The sequence below is a fragment of the Heteronotia binoei genome, chromosome 1, assembly GCF_032191835.1.
Source record: "Heteronotia binoei isolate CCM8104 ecotype False Entrance Well chromosome 1, APGP_CSIRO_Hbin_v1, whole genome shotgun sequence".
Classification (NCBI taxonomy): Eukaryota; Metazoa; Chordata; class Lepidosauria; order Squamata; family Gekkonidae; genus Heteronotia; species Heteronotia binoei.
In genome coordinates this window covers 255,296,501-255,322,466 of record NC_083223.1, presented here as the reverse complement: position 1 = coordinate 255,322,466, position 25,966 = coordinate 255,296,501, and the positions used below count along the sequence as shown (strand labels likewise).

Genomic DNA, 25,966 nt, shown 5'->3' with positions numbered 1-25,966 from the left:
TTTTGTGGTGGTATATGTCCTCTTTCTTTCCCCAAAATTCCAAAAGGGCTAACAATATTGAGGACCCTGGTTTTAGGGCTGCCATTTCTGGGTTGGGAAACGCCTGGAGAATGGGGATGAACGTAGGCTGAGGAGGGTTGGGTTTGTGGGGGGCAGAGGTATAATCACACACACTAACTAATGCACTTTCAATGCACTTTCCAACTGGATTTTTATCCCACAGATCTTCCTCTGTGCCCCTCAATGGGGGCAAGGAGACCAGTCCAACCAAGTACACACCATTTCCCAGATGAGTCACTCTACGTGGGGAAGTTATGCAGCTGCTGCCACCTGGCCCACACAAGTCAGACACTAGCCCAGCAGTGATGTTGTGGCTTAGCCAAGCATCAGGCACAACTAGCCCAGAAGGCGGGGGGTGGATTTCCAGGGCCATCTTGGCCTCCCAGTCTACCTCTGTTTAGAGGGTTCAAGTACATTTATCAGGTTCCAAGTCTACCCCTGTACGGAGGGTTCAAGTTTCTTTCATTGATGACCATACAAGATATGCAATAATATTTCTGCTAAGTTCAGATATTAGACAAGCTCAAGGACAATGTGGTTTTAGTCAGCAACAAGTTTGTTCGCTCAAGGTGTGAAAAGAGAGACACTTTTACGACCTCTCAAAGGCCAACCAAAACAACTCTTCAGTGGAAGGAACAACAGAACATTAAAAACATCAGACGAGCCTGCTGGGTCAGACCAGTGGTCCATCTAGTCCAGCATCCTGTCTCACACAGTGTCCCCACCCAGTTCTTAGAAAATGCAAACCTTGGATAAGATGGACCAGACTTTGAATAAGCTGAAGAAAAAGCAAGTTCTGGGCCCCGAATCTGAAGCAAGTTCAAAATCTTGCTTCAAAATTTGAAGCAAGTTCTGGGCCCTGAATTTGAAGCTCTTTCTCCTCTCTGTGCCTCAATCTAAGGTGATCTGAAGTCCCCTTAACTGTATTTGATGGTGATACCACACTCTTAGGATGGACGTCCTGAGGAAGGCACAGGTCTTGACACTGTTCAGGAAATAGTGATGTGGTATCATGCAGGAGGTCATTTGTTGAACAGAACAATAGGCTCTAACCCACGGATCATCGAATTATTATAAACATTTGACCCTTGTTTATTTATACTCCACCTTCTTCCTCAACAGGATCCAGAGCAGCTTACATCCTTCTTCTCTCCTGCATTTTATACTCACAATAACCCTGTGAGGTAGGTTAGATTGAGAGAATGTGATTGGCTCGAGGTCAGCCAATGAGCTTTCATGGCAGAGAACGGATCTGAATCCATTTTTCCCCAGATCTTAGTTTGGCATTACGCCATGCTGACTTTTCCGCTCCAGTGCATACGGTGTGTGTTGTGTTGTTGGCTCTCCTTATTTTCAGTAATTCGAGTAGGGCGTAATCTCTAGCCAGAGTTTTTGCTTTGAGAGCCATAGGTACTGAACATTAAAACTGGTGCTGGAAGACGATCAAAATGGCCGCCATCTGACATTCAGGGTGAGATCTTTGCTGGCTGGCAGAGAGAGAGAGAGAACCCTACACTTGCCTGTTCTGTCCATGAAACAATGTGGGACATTGGCTTAGTGCAGAGATGGCCAAACTTGCCTAGTGTAAGAGCCACATAGAATAAATGTCATATGTTTGAGAGCCACAAGACATGAATGTCAGATGTTTGAGGGAGGGAGGGAGAGAGCTAGGGAAGGGGAAGGGAGAGAGAGGTGGAAAGAAAGCAACTTTAACTTTAAATGCATTATCCAAGCTGTCAGCTGACTTGGCTTGGAGAAGTGATTTAAAGAGAGAAATGCCTTTTCCAAGTCAGCCGATGGGGCAGTGGGGGCTTCGAGAACCACACAACGTGTGTGAAAGAGCCACATGTGGCTCCCAAGCTGCAGTTTGGTCACCCCTGGCTTAGTGGAAAAGCATTTGCTAAGCATGCAGAAGGTCCCAGGTCCAATCCCCAGCATCTCCCATTTAAAGGACCAGGTAGTAGGTGATGTGAAGGACCTTTCTCCACCTGAGACCTTGGAGAGCTGCTGCCAGTCTGAGCAGAGAATGTCAATCTTGATTGACCAATGGTCTGATTCATCATAAGGCATCTTCATGTGTGTTCATGTGAGACACTCTCAGGTATTTCTCATGAGGACAGAGATCAGACATGCTCTGTTTGGGTTGTCCAAATAGTCAAAGTCTTATTCTAAAACAACACAGAGTTCCAGAATCTGTTGCAGTGAACCAATGATTCACTGCAATGAAGCTCAAGAACATTTGAGGAGGCCTTCTCTGTTCATCTGCAGAATGCTTTTTCCTTCCTCCAATCACAGCCAATCCATTTGGCTGGGTTTCAGAACTGAGATTGAGCCTTCCAAAGACATAATTCTGAGCATCTCCTAGCAAGAAAGCACCAAGGCAATACATCCTGGCATTGGTAGCTGCTTAAAAGACCTTCTGAGAAGTTCTCCTGATGGTTGGGGTCATCAAGATGCAACCGATGCTGTGATGCTGCTTCTGCTGCCTGCCTTGTGACTTCCCTGGATGAATTCTGTCAGGCTCTCGTGTCTCTGTCTAGTTCCTTCAAACCCTCCAAGAACTGAAATCCATTGTGAGGATCCTCAGGTATCTGTGCAAGAAGCCAGAGGAAATAAACTGAGAAAAGGACTTGTGACACATTGGTTGTGGGTCTCTCCTCCCACCCCGGTACTCATGCCATCTTCTGAGCTAAGCTGCACTAGTTTAAAACCCAACATGAGAAAGAAATCCCCAGTCTTGGTGAAGCCCAAACTCAGCAGAATTGAATCTGCTTATAAGTTTCAGCTCAAAAATATCCATGCTGGGTTCTGAAGCCCTCTGGGTGAAGACTGCTTCAGTGATGTTAGCAGGGGAGTATCCTTGGAGAGAGAAATATTCCCTTTCTAGTTTCTGAACATGGCCATTTTTTGTTCTCTTTCTGGGTTTTTTTTGGTGGGGGGTGGGGAGGGAGTCAAGTCACAGCCAATTTACGGTGACTGTGTAGGGTTTTCAAGGTAAGAAACAAACAGAGGTGGTTTGGCATTGCCTGCCTCTGAACAGCAACCATGGACTTCTTTGGTGGTCTTCCATCCAAGTTCTAACCAGGGCTGACTTTGCTTAGCTTCTGAGATCTGATGAGAACGGGCCAGCCTGGACCCTTCAGGTTAGGGCAGAGACAAACAGAGGAGGCCTGACATTCCCTGCCTCTTCATAGCAACCCTGGACTTCCTTGGTTGTCTCCCATCCAAGTTCTAACCAAGGCTGAACCTGCTTAGCTTCTGTGATCTGATGAGATTGGGCTAGTCTGGACCACCCAGGTTAGGGAAGAAACAAACAGAGGTGGCTTGACATTGCCTGCCTCTGCATAGCAACCCTGGGCTTCCTTGGTGGTCTCCCATCTAAGTACCAATCAGGGCTAACCTTTCTTAGCTTCCAAGACCTGATGAGATTAGGCTAGCCTGGGCTAACCAAGTCAGGGCTTTTTACTCTCTTTCAAGGAGACTGGCCCATTGGCTCCAGGCAGACAGCGTGAGGCTACAAAAAGGCCATTGTCTACATTATTAAATGAACATCATCATTTCAATGGAGGAAAAGAAATCTTTAAATACCTCCCAGTACACTTGATCGTCAAAGCATTGTGTGTCAGGGGGAGCTGCAAGGCATGTCATCTTCAGGATGACCCCTGGAGAAGGGGAGAGAAGATGTCAAAAGGAAGGATTTCAGATTTCAGCACCATGGATGGGCCCCGTCTAGAGAGGCTTTGAAAGTTCTCAGCTGAATTTCCCCCTGGATTTGGAAAATTCGAATGACCAGATCTCGCTTCTAAAAAGCAACTGATGCATTTGAAATGAGCCATCCATTACGTTTTCTCCCCCCCCCCTCCCCAAAATCTCTGCTGCCTGCTTGTGTGTTTTTGTACCAACCAGGTACCCAAAACCCAAATCCTCAGCTAGCGAGAAAGCACGCAAACAGGGAACAGGAAGGGGTCCTCTGGTTCATAACTTAGCATGTACTGCCCTCTAGTGTTCAGAAGTCCTATTACATCAGCAGAGAAAATCGCTTCTTCCAATTGATCATCTACTCCAGTTGTCCCTATTTGTCAAAGACGGTCCCCTGTTTTCTGGTTTCTCTCCCTGTAGCTTAATCACTGCTCTGCCTTGCACCTATTTTTGCCTCTGCGGAATGCCATGGTAGCATTTTGTTAAAGTGAGCTGCAGTCACTATCACCGATAAAATTTAAGTTTCCTCCCCCAGATTTTCCAGCAGTTACATCTTTGAGAGGGGAAGGGTCACAGGGCTTGACAAATTTTATTTGGTTCTAAGACCCAGTACCCAAACAGGCCTGTTTTTCAGTCTTCAGGATTTCATATATTAATTATTATATAGTCTAATCCTAACCTCCTCACATTTCTCATAATTTTATTAAAATTATGGCAAAAATGTTGTTTGTCAATAAATATTGGGAGAGCTCTGGTTGTCACTGCTACAACAAAAAACTGGCCCCAAACCCTAGCCTGACTTCTCCCCTGTTTCTGATAATACTGTTAAAACTCCATTTAGAAGAAGAAGCAGAGTTAGCTTTTATGCCCCACTTTTATCTACCCTGAGGAGTCTCAAAGGGTCTTCCAGTCACCTTCCCTTTCTCTCCCCTTTTGAGGTAAGTGGGGCTGAGAGAGTTTCGAGAGAACAATGATTGGCCTAAGGTCACTCAGCAGGCCTCATGTGGAAAAGGAGTGGAGAATCATACCCCGTTCTTCAGATTAGAGTCCACTGCTCTAATCCACTACTTCACATTGGCTCTCCATTACTCCTCTCTCCACAACAAGCACATTGTGAGGAAGGTGAGGCTGAGAGAATTCTGAGAGAACCATGACCAGCCCAAGTCGCCCAGCAGGCTTCATGGGGAGGAGTGTGGGGAATCAAAACCTGTTCTCCTGATCAGAGTTCACTGCTCTTAACCACTACATCATCCGGGTTCTCTAACTGAACTGAACATTGGTGGTGCTATAGAAAGCAACTGATGAAGAAATGAAGTCATCCACCACCACTGAATGGTGTAAAGTTAATATAAACAGGCAACAACAAGAACTTGATGCACACGTGTTTGTATGCCATACAACCAAACATGTTCTGATGTGAAATGATGCATAAGCTTTGTACTCCTCACGGAGAGACCCTGCAATATAACCATTTCTAAAGTGCTAGGCACCACTGTGAAATTCTAGGTGCCACGGTGACAGCGCCTGGGATTTTTATTCATGTTATTTCTAGCCTGCCTTTCTCACATGGACTCAAGGCAGATTACACAGGCTGAATCAATACAATTGATGGATGGGGCATTCAAAAAAAGGTAAAGGTCCTGTGCAAGTACCAGTCATTTCCAACTCTGGGGTGATGTTGCTTTCACAATGTTTTCATGGCAGACTTTTTATGGGTGGTTTGTCATTGCCTTCCCCAGTCATTTACACTTTCCCCCCAGCAAGCTGGGGACTCATTTTACCGACCTTGGAAGGATGGAAGGCTGAGTCAACCTTGAGCTGGCTACCTGAACCCAGTTTCTGCTGGGATCAAACTCAGGTCATGAGCAGAGCTTGGACGGCAGTACTGCAGCTTTACCACTCTGCACCACTGGGCATTCAATACACAATGCCATAGGGTTAGAGTTGTAGAACCAACCAGACGACTAAAACCAGAATAGATACTAGGTATAAATGTTAAACATGAAACATTAAATGATGCAAAATTACGGGTCCAATGTATAGCAGACTATGCTCAGTAGTGCAGACTGCAGAACCTAATAATGTAGCCAGTTGTTGAAGCATTTTGTACAGTGCTACCCTGTTGCATGCGTAGAAAAACCCTCAGGGATAATTCATCTTTGTATAGTTTGCAGAAAGCCAGGTGAATGGGGAGCCCTCCTGACTTCTTCGGGCAAGCTGTTCTACAAGGTGGGGGACCTTGTCGTGTGAGCAAAAATTCTACTTTATGAGCTACTGGCATTAAAGTTGTGAACTATTGCATAAATTAGCGTGTTCTAGGGTCATTTTTCATGAGCTAAGACAAAAATGTGTGAGCTGGAGGCTAAAAATCTGTGAGCTAGCTCACACTAACTCAGCTTAGAGGGAATGTTGGGCAGTTGTTGATTTTACCCGTTTGCAAATTGCACCTGCAGAAAACCCTGCTTCAAAGTGCAAAGCTCTCAGAGTGGAGGCACACGGGAGTGGCATGAAGCCCTGCTCTTGCACACATGTAGGTCAGGGGGCACACATTAAGACCCCGTAGTGTACATAGCCTTTTATTTCACATGCCACACCCACAAGGTATGATTTGAACTGCTGATAACAGACAGTAGGCCAGATACGTGAATCAGCCTGTTAGTTTTCACACCACTAGAGAGTGGGCCTTGTGGAGCAAACCAACTGAGCAAAGGGAGTGAAAACTTCCCTACTGTGCAAAAGCATAGAAGAGAAGTGTCAGGAAGTGAACTGAGGCGTGAAAGCACCTGCTCTGCACGCAGAGTTCAGTCTCTGGTGTCTCCAAGTAACAGGATCACAAGAACCAGAGCTGGAAAAGACCATCATCCACCTGAGACCCTGGAAAACTGCTGCCAGTCAGAGCAGACTACAATGGTCTAGCTGGAGTGATAATCTCACAGCATGTAAGGAAGCTTCTTATGAATAGGAATTTCTACAATAGGAATTTTATCTGTTTTAATTGTCTATTCCCTCAAATGTTTAAATATTGTTTACTGTTATGTGGGATCTATTGTTGGAAGCCGCCCTGAGCCACTCGTGGGAAGGGCGGGATATAAATTCTAAATAAATAAATAAATAAAGAAAGAAGGGCACCGGTTGAATTTGGGAAATGGCCTCTCTCTTAGTGATCGTGTTTTGCTGTCGTTGGCCTGTTTTTTAATGCTTGAGCTTTAGTGTCTCGGTGTTTTTTTTAAATTAATGGTGTGTTTTAAGATGTTTTAATTGGTTCTGCTTTATTCATTGCAAGAGCTCCATGGTGCAGAGTGGTAAAGCTGCAGTACTGCAGTCTGAGCTCCCTGCTCACAGCCTGAGTTCAATCCTGGCTGAAGCTGGGTTCAGGTAACCGGCTCCAGGTTGACTCAGCCTTCCATCCTTCCGAGGTCGGTAAAATGAGTACCCAGCTTGCTGAGGGGAAAGTGTAGATGACTGGGGAAGGCAATGGCAAACCACCCCGTAAAAAAAAGTCTGCCGTGAAAACGTTGTGAAAGCAATGTCACCCCAGAGCTGGAAACAACTGGTGCTTGCACAGGGGACTACCTTTTATTTTTATTTTTTATTCATTGCAAGTCAATCTTGAGCAGATCTCTGGAGAGGTGGCATCTAAATTTTCAAAATAATTTTTAATTTTTTTAAATGAGCCTGGAAGGTTTTTGTTTGTCTGTTTTGCTGTCAAGCTGCAACTGACTTATGGTGACCTTGTGGGGTTGTCAAAGCAAGAGATGTTCAGAGGCTGTTTGCAGTTGCCTGCCTCTGCGTCATGACCCTGGAATTCCTTGGAGGTCTCCCATCCAAATGCTAGTGGGGCTGACCCTGGTTAGCTTCCGAGATCTGATGAGGCCAGGCTAGCCTGGGCTATCCCAATCAGGGCCTGGAAACTGCTAGGGAGTAGCAATCTCCAGAATCACTACAGTGGCTTCCTGCCATGGGCTATCCTTGTCGCCTTTTCCATTCAGTGCAAGTGAGGCACATGGTGGCCCCTCCCCCTTCCTGGTCTTCCACAAATCAGTGGCCACAGTGAGACTCACCAACAAGGCTTCCGCCTATCACAGCAATTCCCAGAGTAACGCATAAGCCAAACAGCTGGTAGACACCTTGGTAAATAGCGGTCCGTCTCCCCTCAGCAACAAGTGGAAAGACATCGATCATCCTGCAGAATCAATAGGTGGGAGATGATAAGGAGTAATTGAAGAAGAATGAGAGCGTGTGCCCCCATACTGGTGCTTTATTCTTCAGCATTTTTTCCATGTCCCAAGTCCTACTGTTTGAATTCTGATTTAACTGGAAGTTCAAAGATTTAAACCGAAACTGAAGCAAGCTCAGTGCAATTTGCGGCAGTTTCCAACTACTTCTTCTCCTGTATGAAACCAACATGCACGGACAAAACCCTGTAAAGAAGCAATCTGGAGGTGGTCCTGCGTGTAACAGCATTGAGGGCCTTTTTTGTGTCATGTTTCACTGATGTGCTCTTGCACATTGGTCCAACTAATGCCTGATAAAAAGAATCTTGATAGTACCGTACATAAAAATACCACCAAGATTGCTTTTTATGCAGTGTTTTATCCATGCGTGCATGCACACCAGAAATGTGTGTGTGTAGGAAGACACAAATAAATGGAAAGAACAAGAAGCTGCAACAAATTGTGCATGCACATCAGGGGCAGGATGGAATGACTTTCTGGCCCAGGATGGGAAGACTTAATGGCCTCCCCCTAGCTACTCCCCCAGTGGAGGAAGAACTAGCTGCTAGAAAGGGTTGCAGTTCTCACGTGGAGGCAGGTGAGGCAAGGAAGCACATCTCACCTGGTGTCACCCTGGGCAAAATGAGGAGTTTCATCTTGCACAGTGCAGTCCCAGGCAAGGGGAGGAGGAGTCAATTGTCTCATACGGGGCCACCCCAGGTGAGGCAGGCAAGAAGAATCTCAACTCCCGTGGGATGAGAAGAGTATTGTCTGGTTGGGGTGGTGTTAGGTGAGGTGAGCCCAGTCTCATCTTGCACAGGGAAATGCCTGGAGATTTGGGAGGGGGGTGGAGCCTAGGGAAGGTGGGGTTTGGAGAGAGGAGGGACCACTGCCGGGTATGATGCCATAGAATCTACCCTCCAAGGCAGCCATTTCTTCAGGGGGGCTGATCTCTGTCCTCTTGAGATGAATTGTAATCCCAATAGATCTTTAGTGCCCATCTGGAGGTTGCAAATAACAAACGTACTGGACGTAGCCAGAATAAAGACCAAACAAATAATATTACCTGTGTTTATTTTGTAATTCCTAATCGCACATAAATAAGAGAATCTTACAACATGCAGGAATTTTTTTTTCACACCTCAAGGGATGCTGAGTCAAATGTAAACTGGGAAACTGGAAACACTCAGTGCAGTCTTTAACATCGCCCTAAGGCTGTGTAGCACAGGCTGTGTTTCCAGTTTCCCAGTTTACAGAAGAAGAAGATGAAGAAGACGATGAAGAAGAAGACAATGATGAAGACAATGATGAAGAAGGTGAAGATGATGATGAAGATGATGAAGATGAAGAAGACCATGGATTTATACCTCGCCCATCTCTCTGAATCTCAGAGCGGCTTACAATCTCATTTATCTTCTTCCCCCACAACAGACACCCTGTGAAGTAGGTGGGTCTGAGAGAGCTCTTGCCCTTTCAAGAACAGCTCTGTGAGAGCTATGGCTGACCCAAGGCTATTCCAGCAGCTGCAAGTGGAGGAGTGGGGAATCAAACCAGGTTCTTCCAGATAAGAGTCCGCGCACTTAACCACTACACCAAACCGGCTCTCAGTGTCGAGGTTCCTAACTTTTGTATATGTTTCAAAAATTTTCTACGTGCTGTATGATTCTCTTATCTATGCATGATTAAGAATAACAAAATAGACACAGATATAATTATTTGTTTGGCCTTCATCCTGGTTAGATACAGTACATTTGTTATTTGCAGTTTGTTCCCCCGGATGCCTCTGGATGTGTTTGGTGTTACCCACCTGGAGGCTGGCAATCCGAGGGGCAGCAACAGTCTACCAGTTCACGAGGACTTTTCCAGGTGGCATTAATGCCAGTCCTCTCCTGATGCACAGTGCCCTTCTCAAATTACAGGCATTTAAAATGGAACAATGGAGAATTCGTAATGTTTGAGATACCACTCAGGAAAAAAAGAACAGAGTTCCTCTGGAACCTGAACACCCAGAGAGAAATTCTATTCCACAGAATTTTGGAGGCATCCTTTGCTTCGGCCTGACATGGAAGCAGGAGCAAGGTTGGTCTCTGACATGACCTCTGCTTTGGTGGATCATGGGAGCTCACCCTTCACCATAGGTATCGTGAGTTGCCAGAGCTGCGACCAAAACTCCAAGGAGGGCACCAAGGATTCCAGGCATCCCATGGAGATTGTGGACTCCACATGTGTCCTGGATTTTCAGCCTGGAGGCCAGAATGGGCTGGAAGGCAAGAGGTGAGGAGGGCACTTTGTTATCTCGACAGGGAGGAGAAAGTACCTCTTACACCAGGAGTCTACTGGTAGAATACCTTGCTAGTGTTGCCAAGCTCCCGATGGGGCCTGGTGATCTCTCAGAATTGCAACTGCTTTCCAGACTGCAGAGAGAAGTTGTCCTGGAGAAAATGGCTGTTTTGCAGAGTGGTGTCTATGGCACTGTACCCTGGTGGTTGGCCATTGCCTGCCTCTGCGTAGCTCTCCTGGAGGTCTCCCATCCAAGTACTAACCCTGCTTAGCTCTGATCTGAGATCTGCGGAGTATTGCCAGATCCAGATTATGAAACCCCTGCAGATTTGGGGATAGAAACCTAGAAGGACAGGAACCTCAGAGGGGTATGATGACAGAGTCCAACTTCCAAAACATCCATTTTCTCCGGGACAACTGATCTCTCGTACGGAGATAAATTGTAATTTCTGGGGATCCCCAGGTCCCACCTGGAGACTGGCATCCCAGTGGGTGGCAACACCACATAGCAACAGTTGAAGCCTGGTCTATACATGCAGTAGAATGAGGAAGCAGAGTGGAATGTATCACTTCAGACTGCAAGCAAGGCAGGGCATTTCGGAATGTTCCACTAACTAAATGATTCCATAAAAGGCAAGACTGTAATACAACAGAGATAACATCCTGGCCTTGCAAGGTCCCTTCTGTACTTGTTTCAGGGCTTTTTCTTGTGCAGAAAAAGCTCAGCAGGAACTCATTTGCATATTAGGCCACACCCCCTGATGCCAAGCCAACCAACGCTGCGTTCCTGGGCGTTCTTGCTCCAAAAAAGCCCTGACACATGCAGAGAGGGGTTTTAATATATATATAAGGTAGCCTTCAGAAATGCATTTCATTCCATCGGGAAAGCCCCATTCTACCAATTCAGGAACTCGTCATCTTTAATAGTAATTGTTTGTTGTCATCGATTTGCAATTGATTCATGACAACCCCAGGAGCATGGGGCATTTCAGGCAACAGATGAGCAGAGGTGGTGGGCCATTGCCTGCCTCTGCATAGCAAACCTAACTTTCCTGCAGGTCTCCCATCCAGGGGTGGAATTCTAACAGGAGCGCCTTTGCATATTAGGCCACACACCCCTGATGTAGCCAATCCTCCAAGAGCTTACAAAAAAGAGCCTTGTAAGCTCTTGGAGGATTGGCTGCATCAGGGGTGTGTGGCCTAATATGCAAAGGAGCTCCTGCTAGAATTCCACTCCTGCTCCCATCCAAGTACTAACCAGAGTCGACCCTGTTTGGCTTCTGAGATCTGAGGAGATCAGGCTAGGCTGAGCTACCAGGTTGCTTCTTCAACAGTATTTCCACCTTATTGTGCTGTCTGTACCAAACAGGCCATAAATGCCTTCTTAATAAAACAAAACAACACCGCCCCCCCCCCCAGCTAAGATTAATTCATGTAGAGAGATAAGTCCAAGCAGCTACTAGGCAGGACAGCTCAACAGAACGTCCATGGTCCCAGCCAATATGCCTCTTAAGTATCAAATGCTGGAAAAGTTTGGTCAGCACTTTTCATGGGATGGAAGGGAGTCATGCCTTGGTCTAGTTTCACATAGGAATTCCCTCCCCTACAGAACATTTGCATTGAATGTTAATTGCCATCTGTAATGGTGATAAGCTGTTTTGGGAGACGATGTTGGCTGAAAAGCAGCACAAAAATATAGCAGATTTATAAATAATTCTGCACATGCCCAGAAGCCCTGTTCTCCTCAGCAGCCCCACTCTCATGCACCTTGATTTGTAAGGTATCACCAGGTGATGACAACTCCTTTCCATCCCATGAAACGCATTGTCTTCTAAACACTGCTGACCAATCCACAATGAACAGCAAAACAAGCAGTCCTCCTCACCCCACACCAATTAGATGGCAGCCTGGCATTCTGTCATAGCCAGGGCTGTCCTTTCTTCCATAGTGCAGGTTTTTTAAAAAATTAAAAAAAGGAATCGAAATTGTGTAAATGGGAACGATTTCTAAGGAAAGCTGTCCAGACACACACAGATCTGACCCATTGCCCAATTTATTTCAGTTGTCAGTTTATGGACAAGTTTCTTATAGCACAGAATTGCACACCCAAAGCTCAGAGTACTGAAAGATGCCTTAGTGGACACCGTTCACCATGGTTTGTTAGATCCCCTACCCTACCGTAAGGAATTTGAAGCCAAGTGTAGACACGAAGCCAGCAAGGAGACCGGCGATCAAGGCCCCAAAGGGAGTCAACATCATCTCTCCAGATGTCCCAACGACCACCCCGCCTGCCAGAGCTGCATTCTGAATGTGCACCTGGAGGGGGGTGACAAGAATTCAGGTGTCAGTGGAGGGCAAGGAAGGAGAAGAAGATTGTAGATTTATACCCCACACTTCTCTCTGAATCAGAGTCTTAGAGCAACTTACAATCTCCTTTATCTTCTTCCCCCACAACAGACACCCTGTGAGGTGGGTGGGGCTGAGAGAGCTCTCACAGCAGCTGCCCTTTCAAGGACAACTCTGCAAGAGTTATGGCTGACCCAAGGCCATTCCAGCAGCTGCAAGTGGAGGAGTGGGGAATCAAACCCAGTTCTCCTAGATAAGAGCCTGCACACTTAACCACTACACCAAACTGGTTCTCTGGAAGGTGGATGGGACAAGATTCATGGGGTGGCACCTACAGCTAAAGGAAGGCGTTTTTCTTTCCCTGTCGTGCTGTTCCATGTCCCCATTTTCCTGAGCCATGAGACGTTCCAGCAGCAGCTGTGCTTTCAATTGTAGCTTCCTCTGGCTGAGAGAGACTTGGGACATTTTTGAAATATTTGTTCAGGAATAAAATCCCAGCTTTGCTTATGATCCAAAGATGCAATTCTTGCTTGAAAATTAAACTTGGTATGCTCGTGAGTCCCTATTTCCTTTAGCGTCGAGAACACCATATTGTCAGAATATTGGTTTTCTGATAATTGAAATGAACCCTTTTATGAGCGCATCTGCCTTCCTTAGGAACGGGGCCTTTACTCTCTAGCAGAGTTCTCTCTTTCTCTTTTAAACTCTAGTAGCCTTTTCTTTACAGCCCCCTGCCTTTTCTGTTGGGGAATCGTGGGGCTTGCACAAATGGCAGCTAAGCGCATGCATCAACCAATTTGCCAAAGCAGTACCACAGAAAGACAATTGCATTGACTTCACCATGTCCAGCTTGCCTCCTTGGTTCACCAGGGCTGAGGTGGCAAAGGTGCCGAGGGTGCTGGCTGCAAGGGAGAAGTAGGTGTTCATGACGGTCCGTTGCTGGTCATCTCCATTGGCTGCGATGGCGGAGTTGAAGCTCGGCCAGAAGAGCCAAAGGAAGATTGTTCCTGCATGAAGGAAGGGAAGCCCTTTATATCAATGTTCGTCTCTGGTTTGGAGCAGAACTGGCACCAGCTCTTTTGCCCAAACTGAAAGAAAGAGGAGGAGGAGGAGGAGGAGAAAGAGAAGGAGGAGGAGATTGGATTTATACCCTGCCTTTCACTATCTGAAGGAGTCTCAGAGCGGCTTACAATCCCCTTTCTCTTCCGCCCCCCCCCCAAACAGATACCCTGTGAGGTAGGTGGAGCTGAGAGAGCTCTGACAGAAACTGCTCTTGTGCGGAACAGCTCTGCAAGAACTTGTGACTGACCCAAGGTCACTCCAGCAGTTGCATGTGAAGGAGTGGGGAATCAAACCCGGTTCTCCCAGATAAGAGTCCACGCATTTAACCACTACATCAAACCAGCTCTCAGCGGTGAAACCTCTGAACATAAAAGGGTTGCCAATCTCCAGGTGGTAGCTTGAGATCTCCTGGGTTTACAACTGATTTCCAGGTGACAGTTCACCTGGAGAAAATGGCTGCTTTGGGCATTATACCCTACTGAAGTCCCTTCCCCTCTTCAAAGCCAGCCCTCTTCAGGCTCCACTACCAAATCACCAGGTATTTCCTAACCCAAAGCTGGCAACTTTTGGACACTGAGCCCATTAGGGGAGGGCGGGATATAAATTTGATAAAATAAATATTTATTTCTGCATGCAAAGCAGAGGCTTAATACAGGGCCCACTGGAAGCTCCAGGAGGATTGGCTACATCAGGGGGTGTGGCCTAATATGCAAAGGAGTTCCTACTACCGAAAAAGCCTTGATCACATGTACAGTATTGCCTTGATGGATCAGGGCAAAAAGTCCCTCCAGGTAAGGTTGCCAGCTTCAGACTGGCAAATGCCTGGAGATTTTTTTGGGGGGGGGTGGAGTCTGAGGAGGGTGGGGCTTGGGGAGGGGAGGGCTCTCAGTGGGGTAGAAAGCAGCCATTTTCTCCTGGGAAACTGAACTCTGTTGCCTGGAGACCAGCTGTAATCCCAGGAGATTTCTAGCTACCACCTGGAGGTTGGCAACCAATCCTCTAGGCTAGTATGTGTAGTGTAGTGTAGTAGGCTAGAAATGTAAAATCTTTCTAAGTCCTTTGAAATCAAAGGATGTAGAAGCCAGAAGGCAACTTACACATCTTACACATAATTTGATTGTATTATAATGTCATATAGCCAAGAAGGTCAGAGCGCCTGCTCCAGCTGCAACGCCACTGAGGATGTTCTCCGCAGCTGAGAACGAAACATCTGGAAGAAAAACTTTCTCCAGTAGAACACGGCACTTGAGCCCGAAAGATTCTACAAACCCTAATATATTATATATTGTTTTATTTGTATTATGGTTTTACCATGTCTTGTTAGCCGCCCTGAGCCTGCCTAGGCGGGGAGGGCGGGGTATAAATACAAAGTTTATTATTATTATTAACTCTGCTAGTATTTTTCACTTAACCAGTTGATGAGATTGATTAACTAGCCAAGTAAAATTATTTTAATCAGGCCACAACACCCACAATAAACAGGGTACCAAATATGCATCAATAGCTCTGAAAATCTTTGGGTTCTCCTTACCAATCATAGCAAAGAGATCCGAATGGTATGTGGACCCGTCCCTTTCTTTGCTCTCGTCCAGGTGAGGCCGGTAAAGAACCCGGGATGTCATCAGTCCAAAATAGGCCCCGAAGGTGTGGATGGTCATGGAGCCTCCTGCATCTTTTGCCTGTGAACCGTGATGCAGGAAACAAACACATAGTCTGAAAGGGAAGGACTCTGAGGGGAGGGGTGGATGGGGAGGCTTGCAGCTGTAGCATCCGCATGGGACTGGGGTTATCCAATCACCTCTCATGGGGTGAGGGCCGCCCCTTGGTTTTGACCAGGATGCCCCAGTCAGAGGGGATGGACCTTAGGCCATTAGCCCACGGGAAATTTTCCAGGGGACTTTAATAGCCAACCCATTCCCATCTGTTAGACTGGGACAGCTAGATTTATGCTTGATATATTTTAGAAAAGATGCAAATCTTAGTGATTATTGTTCTTAATCAGTGTGGGCATCATGCTTGGTTATGGTATGTGCATTGCTGCCTGAACAAATCACCTCCACTGAGAAATTCACTGGGTGACTTGTGACATTTCACAACCCGTTGGCTTAACTTTTTGTATCCCTCTGCTTTCCCACAAGGTGAAATGAGGGACATGCTTCTAATGCCCAATATTCTTCACTCTCCAAAGATTATTTGGCAAACTTTCTACTTAGCTGGTACCTCTTGTCTGTCTACTGCTAGCTGTATTTTAGGGTTGCCAGCCTCCAGGTGGGACCTGAGGATCCCCTTGGAATCACAGCTCATCTCCAGAGTACAGAGATCAGTTCTGCTGGAGAAAAAGGAAGCTTTGGATGGTGGACTTTGTGGCTTTGGACCCCCCTGTGGTCCCTGCCCTCCCCCAGGCTCCACCCAGGAATTTCCCAATCTGGATTTGCTAACTCCTTTGCATATTAGGCCACACATTCTGGATGTAGCCAATCCTCCTGGAGCTTACAATAGGCCCTGTACTAAGAGCCCTGTAAACACTTGGAGGTTTGGCTACATTAGGGGTGTGTGGCCTAATATGCAAAGGAGTTCCTGATGCAAAAAAGGCCCTGGGTAGCCCTACCCCCCAGCAACTGCCAGCGGCCAGGGGGGATCTGGTAACCCTATAGCATTCTGTTACCAAGACTTCTGTGGTTTAAACGTTAAAGTGATGGCTGTTTCAGAGACAAAACCAGGACTGGATCTACATGTTTTTTGAGAGAGGGGAATTGAAAAATGATGCCCCCTTATGGGCCATTCTATTTTATGGTCCCATAGAATATAACGGACTCCATAGCCAATTTGGCGCCCCCCTCCATCAGCGTCCAGGGCAAGCACCCCCCTCTGTCCCCCCCTAGATCCTGCTCTGGACAAAACAGAGGCTGTGATTTATCCAGCTAGGCTCCAGAAAATAGAACTAGGAAGAGGAAGCCCTTGGGTTAACTCACAGGGCTGTTGTGAGGGTAAAAGCTTCAAGAGAGGATTGGCTAAGCATATGGAGCAGAGGTCCATCAGTGGCTATTAGCCACAGCGTATTGTTGGAACTCTCTGTCTGGGGCAGTGATGCTCTGTATTCTTGTGCTGGGGGGGGGGGCAGTGGAAGGGCTTCTAGGCCCTCTGGTGGACCCCTTGATGACACTTGGGTTTTTTGGCCACTGTGTGACACAGAGTGTTGGACTGGATGGGCCATTGGCCTGATCCAACATGGCTTCTCTTATGTTCTTATAAAAGGGGAAGGGATTCGCTTTCAGCTCTTTGGAGAAAGAACAGAACATATATGCAACTTGTCATTAATGAAATATTTCGATTGGAACAAAGTACCCCAAGGAAGTTAAGCAGGAGGCATTCATTAACCGCGAACAGAACGGCTTCTAGCCAGGTCATGAGCAGCAGCTGGACAGGGCTGGTCTTCCCAAGGATGGCTCCAAAGGAGATGAGGATGGCTCCGGCACAGAAATCAGCATTGATCATGCTGTCGGGAAACACAGAAGAAGAACAAGAAGAGCTGGTTTTTATACCTGGCTTTCCTCTACTGCAAGGAGTCTCAAAGCAGCTTACAATCACCTTCCCTTCCTCTCTCCACCGCAGTATTCACCTTGCAAAGTAGTGGGGCTGAGAGCATTCTGGGAGAAAAGTGACTAGCCCAAGGTCACCCAGCAGGCTTCACTTGGAGGAGGAGCGAGGAATCAAACCTGGTTCTCTCAGAATAGAGTCCATCGCTCTTTACTGTTGCACCACGCTGGCTCTGGAAAGCATTCAGTCTTGCAGCAATCTCAGAACTTCCTGATTGTTCCCCCTGGCAAGGAAGGGGAGCCTGAGGGGACCCTCCTGTTGGATCCTCCCTGAAGGTGAAACTGACAAAGGCCGGCTCATTTGGGAAGCATGCAGGAAAAGATGCCACAGAAGGTTAATTTGAGCCAAAATGAAGTGCCACTTGGGGGCAAGGTTTAAGAATGTACCAAGTTGGATTCTATTTGTTTGGGACTCACTCATACAGGGCTTTTTTTTGTAGCAGGAACTCCTTTACATATTAGGCCACACACCCCTGATTTGGCCAATCCTCCTGGAGCTTACAGTGGGCCCTGTACTAAGAGCCCTGTAACCTCTTGGAGGATTGGCTACATCAGGGTTGTGTGGCCTGATATGGAAAGGAATTCCTGCTACAAAAAATCCCTACACGAACAACATTTTCTCTCCCTCTTCAGGATGAAACTAGAAAGATGGCATTATTGCCACAGTCATGCAAATGGCTATTTTTCTTATCTTGTATACATTTGAGTTTTACATTAAAAATGTCACAGGCTGGACCTTTTGCTTTCTGTGGCCTTTTGGCCCAGTTATTTATAATGCCTCCCTTTTATGTCTTTCTCTGTCTGTCTCCATACACACAGCATGCAAACACCCAATCAACCAAGGCCACAATTCAGGCATGTAACGTCATGTTGTTGAATGGCAGCATCTTGCATAAGTTCTGGGATTGCCTTTGCCTGAAATGGAGGCTGGCCCTGATAACTCTATGGCCAATCAGAGAAGAAGAAGAGATTGGATGTATACTCCGCCCTTCACTACCTGAAGGAGTCTCAGAGCTGTTCATAATCTCCTATCTCTTCCCCTCTCCACAACAGACACCCTGTGAGGTAGGTGGGGCTGAGAGAGCTCTGACAGAAACTGCTCTTGAGAGGAACAGCTCTGCGAGAACTTGTGGCTAACTCAAAGTCACATAAGCAGTTGCAGGAGGAAGAGTGGGAAATCAAACCCAGTTCTCCCAGGTAAGTGTCCACACACTTATCCATTACACCAAATCAATTGAGTACCGGATCCATTTCAAGGTTTTAGCTCTTACTTTTAAAGCCATACATGGCCTGGGACCGACATATCTACAGGATCGGCTCTCCCCATATGTGTCCCAAAGATCACTACAATCTGGCACACAACATCTGCTGATCGTCCCTGATCCGAAGGATGTCCAACTTGCCTCAACCAGGGCCAGGGCCTTTTCGACCTTGGCCCCAGCCTGGTGCAATCAGCTCCCTAAATAAACAAATAAATAAATGAGCAAGAGACATGATCACCATCACTCACCTTTCTATTCCAATGTAGATCTTGCCATGGTGATAAGAGTGGAAAAAACCCTGGATGAGAATAGACCACTGGATGGCAAAGGCAGCTATCAGGAAATTGAAGGCCACGCTGCTAAAGCTGTACCGTTTCAGGAAGGTCATCAGAAATCCAAAGCCGACAAAGATCATGGTGTGGACATCTTGGAAGCCTGGGAGGAGGAAAGTGGTCAGTCTTAAATGCAAGACCTGCCTGGGCTGTAGGGAGTTCTCCTGACTAGATGGGGCTGCTGAGAATCAGCACAGCAGAAACTTTGACAACCTCCTTGCAAAGCCCAGGCACCTATGAGTCCTTCATTGTCTTTGAGTTAGATCCAAGTGAACAGCCGTGTTGGTCTGAAGCAGTGGAACAAAGTAGGAGTCAAGTCCACCTTTACGACCAACAACGTTTTATTCAGAACGCAAGCTTTCGTGTGGTCTAAGCACACTTCATTAGGCAAGGAATCAGGTCTTTGAGTTGTTAGCATCAAGCACGTGTAAGCTGAGTATAAACAGGTGCCTTGTGTGGCAGAACAGCCCAACTAACTCACACTGCTAAGTCCACATTCTTTCATCTTAGGCAGGCAAGGCAGCTGGCCCCTTTCCTGGAACACGATGATCTGGCAACAGTGATCCATGCAACGGTCACCTCAAGGTTGGACTACTGTAATGCCCTCTACATGGGGCTGCCCCTGTGCCGAACCCGGAAGTTGCAGCTAGTGCAGAATGCCGCTGCCCGGCTGTTATTAGGGCTCCCCAGGTGGAAGCACATTCAACCGGGGACTGCACTGGCTGCCAATAATATACTGGGTTCGGTACAAGGTGCTGGTTATTACCTTTAAAGCCCTATATGGCCTAGGACCTGCCTACCTCAGGGACCGTCTCTCCCCACATGTTCCTCAGAGAGTGCTTAGATCTGGTTCCCAAAATCTACTAACGATCCCTGGGCCGGAGGAGGCCCGTCTGAAGTCAACCAGGGACAGGGCCTTTTCGATTACAGCCCCTTGCTGGTGGAACCAGCTACCGGAAGAGGTGAGGGCCCTGAGGAACCTTGGGCAGTTCCGCAGGGCCTGTAAGACAATCCTCTTCCGGTTGGCATATAACTGACCAGTACCTGAAAAACCCCAAAGGAAGGTTGTAGGATAGCACATGTTTCAGTCACTGGATTTTATGGAGGATCTTAACTATAGCACCATAATGTTAATCTTAATGTAAGTTTTAATGATTTTAAGGATGATTTTATAATTGAAATTGTAACTATTGTATATGATTTTATTGTACATTGTATTTACGTGTTGTGAGCCGCCCGGAGCCTGCTTTGCGGGGAGGGCGGGATATAAATAAAAAGTATTATTATTATTATTATTATTATTATTATTATTATTATTATTATTATTATTATAGATCGTTTTCTTGTTTAACTGCTGTAAACTATTTAATGTATTTTAATATTCATTAATCTTATTGTTAGAATTTTATGTTGTGAGCCGCTCTGAGCCGCCTCGGTGGGGAGGGCGGGATATAAATTGAATAAAATGAAATGAGACCTATGGAGAATAAACTACCAGTATTTTAAATGGTAAAAGAATTAATTAAAGGGGAAAAGTCCACACATACTCTGGGTTGCAATGGATGAGCAAGGGATACAAAAGAAAGGTGCAAACAAACAACGTCACGATGTACATGCCCAGTCTGAACTTACCCTAACCAGGGGTTTTTGTTGTTGTTGAAGGAACTCCTTTACATATTAGGCCACACCTCTCTTATGTAGCCAATCTTCTAAGAGCTTACAGGGCTCTTCTTACAGGGCCTACTGTAAGTTCTTGGAGGATTGGCTACATCAATATGCAAAGGAGCTCCTCCTGCAAAAAAAGCCCTGATCCTAACCTAAAAAAGAAGGGAACACAGTGACCAATAACAGATATAAACTAAACACTCTGAACGAATCAGCAATTTATAATTTGATGTAAAACAAGTTGCAATGTATTTTAATAAAGTATTTTTAATTATCGTATTCATTTCTTTTGCAATCTCTCATATTCATTTCATAATTACCATAATATATCAAGTAAACCACCTATCAATGAAATAAATCACTAAACATCACATATGTGGACTAGCAGTTCTCCAAGAAGACATTCTCAGTAGTCAAAGAGTGCTACTGTAGAGTTCAGGTTCAGTCGAGCACTATCTGGTTTGTCCAAGTCATTTCAATCTGAGAACAATCTGCAGGCACATGGAAATTCATCAGCACAAGGCTCCTTTTCAAGTTGGGACAAGAGATTACACTTTAAATGATACTTACTGTGAGCTCACAAGCTTCCTTGATTACTGGTGTCTGCATAAATATTTACTGTGGAGTCTACAGGCTTCTTGGAGAACCGGTGATCCATATGGGTGGTGTTTAGTGATTTATTTCATTGACAGATGATTTACGTTATACATTATGGTAATTATGAAATGAATATGAGAGACTGCAAATGAAAGAAATATGATAAATGATTGGAAATACTTTATTAAAATATATTGTAACTTGTTTTACATAAAATTACAAATTGTTGGTTCATTTACAGTGTTGGTCTTCTTCTAAACCAGGTTTTAAGCTTAGAAGTTACAGTATTCTAAAAGCGTTCAATTACCTTGGCAGGAAGATCTTTTTCGGCTCCATGAGGCAATGGCAGTGATCAAAAGGGAACCCAGCTGCGTGTGTGAGCACCTTCCTCCAGATGCAACAAGCCAAAATGTATATTTCTCCCTTTGTGCCAAGAGATTTTAAACTCTTCTTTCTGCCCACCCCCTCACTGGGTCAAAACTGGTCTTCCTGGGGTGACCATGGAAGATCCTATCTAACCCCTTGCCTTCATAAACATATAGGCTCTGCTGTCTTCTGGGTGTCAGATTCCAGCCAGGATGGGAACTGGCCGTTTAATTGTCTTCAACCAGGAGGGACATTTGCATTTACAAAGCTTTGATGTCTCTGTGTCTTGATATGATGGGGGATGCTTGGGAGCCATGGACCTCTCCCTTCCAGCCTGCTCTGCTGAGAAAAACTTTTAAAATTAAGTGTGGGTTTCTGCAAAGCTCAGATCTCATAACAGAGCATGTTTCTCCGCAGCTTGTATCCTGCAGTCAATTTCTGAGAATGAAAGGGTACTCATCACTGGAGTGAAGGTGGTTTCTACTGTTTCCCTCTTCCTGTTGAAGATCTCCTCTGTATTGTCCTTGTTGACCTCACCAGGAACTAAAAAAAATTGTGATTTGGTGGGCTACTGTGGGAGGGAGAAGTGGCAAAATCCTCCCTGGGGTCTGTACAATAGCACAGAAGCCAATTTTAAGGTCAGGTGCTTTTATCACCGTATACATAATCTTTACATCAATAAAAACTGATTCAAAGTCTTTCATATCCCTTTGAAACCTCCTTCCCTCTATGGAATGACATTATCTAAAGGAGGATTTTGCCCAGACTTGGACAGCCCAGGCTGGCCAGATCTCACCAGACCTTGGAAGCTAAGCAAGGTCAGCCCAGGTCAGTATTTGGAAGGGAGACCACCAAGGAATACCAGGATGGTGGTGCAGAGGCAGGCAATGGCAAACAACCTCTGAAATCTCTTGCCTTGAAAAATCCACCAGGGGTCACCATAAGTCAGCTGTGACTCGATGCCCCAAAGCCCCCCCCATCAAGTCACAGCTGATTTAGGGCAAAATCATCCCTCCCCCCCATTTCACCACCATCATTTAAGCGTGACAAAAGTTAACAGTGATCTTGAAAAATTGATTGAGCCAGAGATCGCTGCAGGTGGACGTGCCTGGACTGCTCAGATTTGAGGACTTTGCAGGACCACTTTTGGGGGATTACCTCTTAACCTGTCTTCACTCTTCAGCCTTTTTAAAATAAGATTAAAAAAAAACTTTGATTGGGTTGGGTTGGTGTGCCCAGTGGCCTCCATCTGGTTATGATGGTACACCAGATCGATTGTGGAGTGTTTGTTGTCCTTCAGAATGAACCAGCTTCCTAGCTGGTTCCTAGATAGGTTCTGTTTCTCCCATCAGTGAAGAGGAAACTCTAGTGCAGAGGTGGCCAAACTGTGGCTCAGGAGCCACATGTGGCTCTTTCACACATATTGGGTGGCTCTCAAAGCCCCCACTGCCCCGTCAGCTGGCTTGGAGAAAGCATTTATTTCTTTCAATCACTTCTCCAAGCCAAGCCAGCCAGTGGCTTGGAGAATGCATGCAAAGTTAAAGCTGCTTTCTTTAGACCTCTCCCTCCACCCATCTTCCTTCCTTCCTTCCTTCCTTCCTTCCTTCCTTCCTTCCTTCCTTCCTTCCTTCCTTCCTTCCTTCCTTCCTTCCTTCCTTCCTTCCTTCCTTCCTTCCTGTCTTGCAGCTCACCAAACATTCATGTCTTGTGGCTCTCAAACATCTGACATTTATTCTATGTGGCTCGTACGTTAAGCAAGTTTGTCCACCCCTGCTCTAGTGGCAGATCTTTGCCTGCTGAACAGGGAACTCCAAGGCCGAAATGCACACATCGCTAGGTTCAAAGGATTCCTTTGTTAGCTAAGGCTGATATGTGTGTTGATAAGAGGCAGTAGGCACGCAGATTCCCTTTCTGTTTTATGTAAACAGTCACAATCTGTTTCACTTGCAATAGGATAAGCTGTTTCAGCGTAGGAGGGTCTGCCCTCCACAACTGTTTGGAAGCCCTCACTAGGGCATAATTTTGCAGTATATGTCCTTGAGAGGGATAGGCCACTTAGGATGAGTTGCCCCAACAGTTGGATGTAGTTGTTAGGAGTGCAACTCAAATCTGGGAGAACCAGGTTTGATTCCCTGCTCCTCCATATGCAGCCGCTGAGTGACCTTGGGTCAGTCACAAGTTCTCTCAAGAACAGTTCTCTCAGAGCTCTCTCAGTCCTACCTACCTCACACAGGATGACTATTGTGGGGAAAGGAAGGAAGGAAGGAAGGAAGGAAGGAAGGAAGGAAGGAAGGAAGGAAGGAAGGAAGGAAGGAAGGAAGGAAGGAAGGAAGGAAGGAAGGAAGGAAGGAAGGAAGGAAGGAAGGAGGGAAGGAAGCCACTCTGAGACTCCGAGTGAATGGCAGGGTACAAATCCAATCTCCTCCTCCTCATGATGGAGGGAGCTTTGACGCCTGAAATCTTGTACCCCACAATCTTGTTTGTCTCTAAGTGCTACTGAACTCAAATCTAGCTCTTCTACTGCAAAACCAGAATGGCTCCTCTCCTTGCAATGCAATGCTCTGAAGTCTCTTCCAGTCCCTGCTCACGTTCAAGGTTCTGACTTTAAATAAACTCCTTCACGATGTTCAGGACAATCATTTTTGTAAAGCGAACAGTAGTAACATTGGAACTGTTCAGAGGACAATTTCATAAAGGGATAAGGGCTGTTTGCTTAACACTGTTTATTGCATGCATTTCTTATGTTTACTGCATGACTTTCCAATTTCTGTAACTATCTTTGGCATTTCTTAAGTTGTATGCTGATTCTGTTGTGGTTTTTTTTCTAACTTTGCAATATAGTCTTATTATAATGCTTCCGTCTTAAACTGTTTCTATTATATTGCTGATTTTTGTAATCCGCCTTAAATCTCAGTGAGAAAGGCAGACTATAAATAGAATAAATAAATAATAAACATAGATCCAGGTGAGTAGCTGTGTTGGTCGGAAGCAACAGAATAAAGGCAATCCAGTAGCACTTTTAAGACCAACGAAGTTTTAGTCAAAGTATAAGCTTTCGTGTGTATACACACACTTTTGCAGATAAAACTTAGTTCATCTTAAAGGCGCTACTGGACTTTGACTTTATTAAATAATAAACAGTTACGGGAAAATACCAAGCTGCTACAAGTTGAGCCTCATTCGAGCCTAAGTTATGCTTGAACTTCAGGCCTGGCTTTTAATGAGTTCACCTTGGTGCTATCCAGGCCTCGGATTCAGCAGGAGCTCACAGGAGCACAGCTCCTGAACCTTTCTGAGGGTTCCCCCTCCTACTCTCCACCTTGTCCATTGAATAGTGGGTTCAGCTGCATAACAATCCCTGGATGAGCTCCACCACCTATTTTTCCTCAAAGCAACCCCTGGTGCTATCATTCCATGACTTTATCCGTCCCTTATCAAAAGGTACTGTTAGAGGGAGAGAAAAAGGCTTTAGCCTACCATAGCATGCAGTTTTAATAAGATGCCCAGCCTGATGCAAGCGAGAAAAGATCAAGCTGGCATATTGAAGAAGACTCAAAGTTCTTATATAGGATAAAACAGACAAAAGGTCAGGGTTTAGAATTTGAAAATAGTTCACCAGTTCTGTCCTTAAACACAATTCACTCTTACCCTCCTTTCAGAGTACATCTTGCATTCCTTCTTAGGAGAAAATGAAAACACACCTCTACACATATTTCAGGGGAGACAGGGATGGAAGAGACCCTTGGCTGAGAGAAGGTTGTTTTGCATTCAGCAGGTCAAAGAACAGGGTTGGGGGTGGGTGGGATCAAGGCAACATAAGCTCACAATTTAGAAGCCATTGGAAAAATAAAATCGCTTAACATTTACTTTTGCAAAGGAGGGGATGCAGCAGCAGCGTACGCCTTATATTTGAAGTCTTTGCATTAATGTTCCTGCTATCCACCCCCCCACTGAGCACAGCCATTCACATCTTAAGCAAAATATAACTTAGGGCAATGGGCAGTGGAAGACCCTGCGTGGCTCCAGATTGGGCAATGGGCAGTGGAAGACCCTGCGTGGCTCCAGATCGGTGCTGTTGAGTAGGGCTTCCTGTGTTAATGAGCAGCTACTCATGGGCATAGGTTAGAGCAGGGGTGGCCAAATTTGCTTAATGTAAGAGCCACATGCAATAAATGTCAGATGTTTGAGAGCCGCAAGACATGAACATCAGAAGTTTGAGAGCCACAAGACTGGAAGGACAGAAGGAAAATAGATGTGGGGGAGGGAGAGCTGGAAAAAGAGCAACTTTAACTTCAAATGCATTCTCCAAGCCACCGGCTGGTTTGGCTTGGAGAAGTGATTTAAAGACAGAAATGCCTTCTTCAACCTATCCAATGGGGCAGTAGGGGCGTCAAGAGACACACAATATGTGTGAAAGAGCCACATGTGGCTCCTGAGTCACAGTTTGGCCACCCTTGGCTTAGAAGGAACACTGCTGTCATTCATGG

At 45.9% G+C, this 25,966-nt stretch overlaps 1 protein-coding gene across 3 annotated transcripts in view; it reads right to left on the bottom strand.

Annotated features, from left to right (window-relative positions):
* Nucleotides 1-583: 583 nt before the first annotated feature.
* RHBG (Rh family B glycoprotein) overlaps nt 584-25,966 on the bottom strand; it is a 28,464-nt gene continuing 3,081 nt past the window's right edge. For all 3 annotated transcript variants that reach the window (XM_060253700.1, XM_060253683.1, XM_060253692.1), the window contains 9 exons: nt 18,768-18,954; nt 17,007-17,157; nt 15,193-15,340; nt 13,440-13,606; nt 12,432-12,569; nt 10,100-10,233; nt 7,821-7,942; nt 3,649-3,722; nt 584-2,651 (listed from right to left, as the gene is read on the bottom strand). In XM_060253700.1, the coding sequence (XP_060109683.1) occupies nt 2,577-2,651; nt 3,649-3,722; nt 7,821-7,942; nt 10,100-10,233; nt 12,432-12,569; nt 13,440-13,606; nt 15,193-15,340; nt 17,007-17,157; nt 18,768-18,934 (1,176 nt within the window). In that variant the 5' untranslated portion in view covers nt 18,935-18,954 and the 3' untranslated portion in view covers nt 584-2,576. The remainder of the gene's footprint in view (nt 2,652-3,648; nt 3,723-7,820; nt 7,943-10,099; nt 10,234-12,431; nt 12,570-13,439; nt 13,607-15,192; nt 15,341-17,006; nt 17,158-18,767; nt 18,955-25,966) is intronic.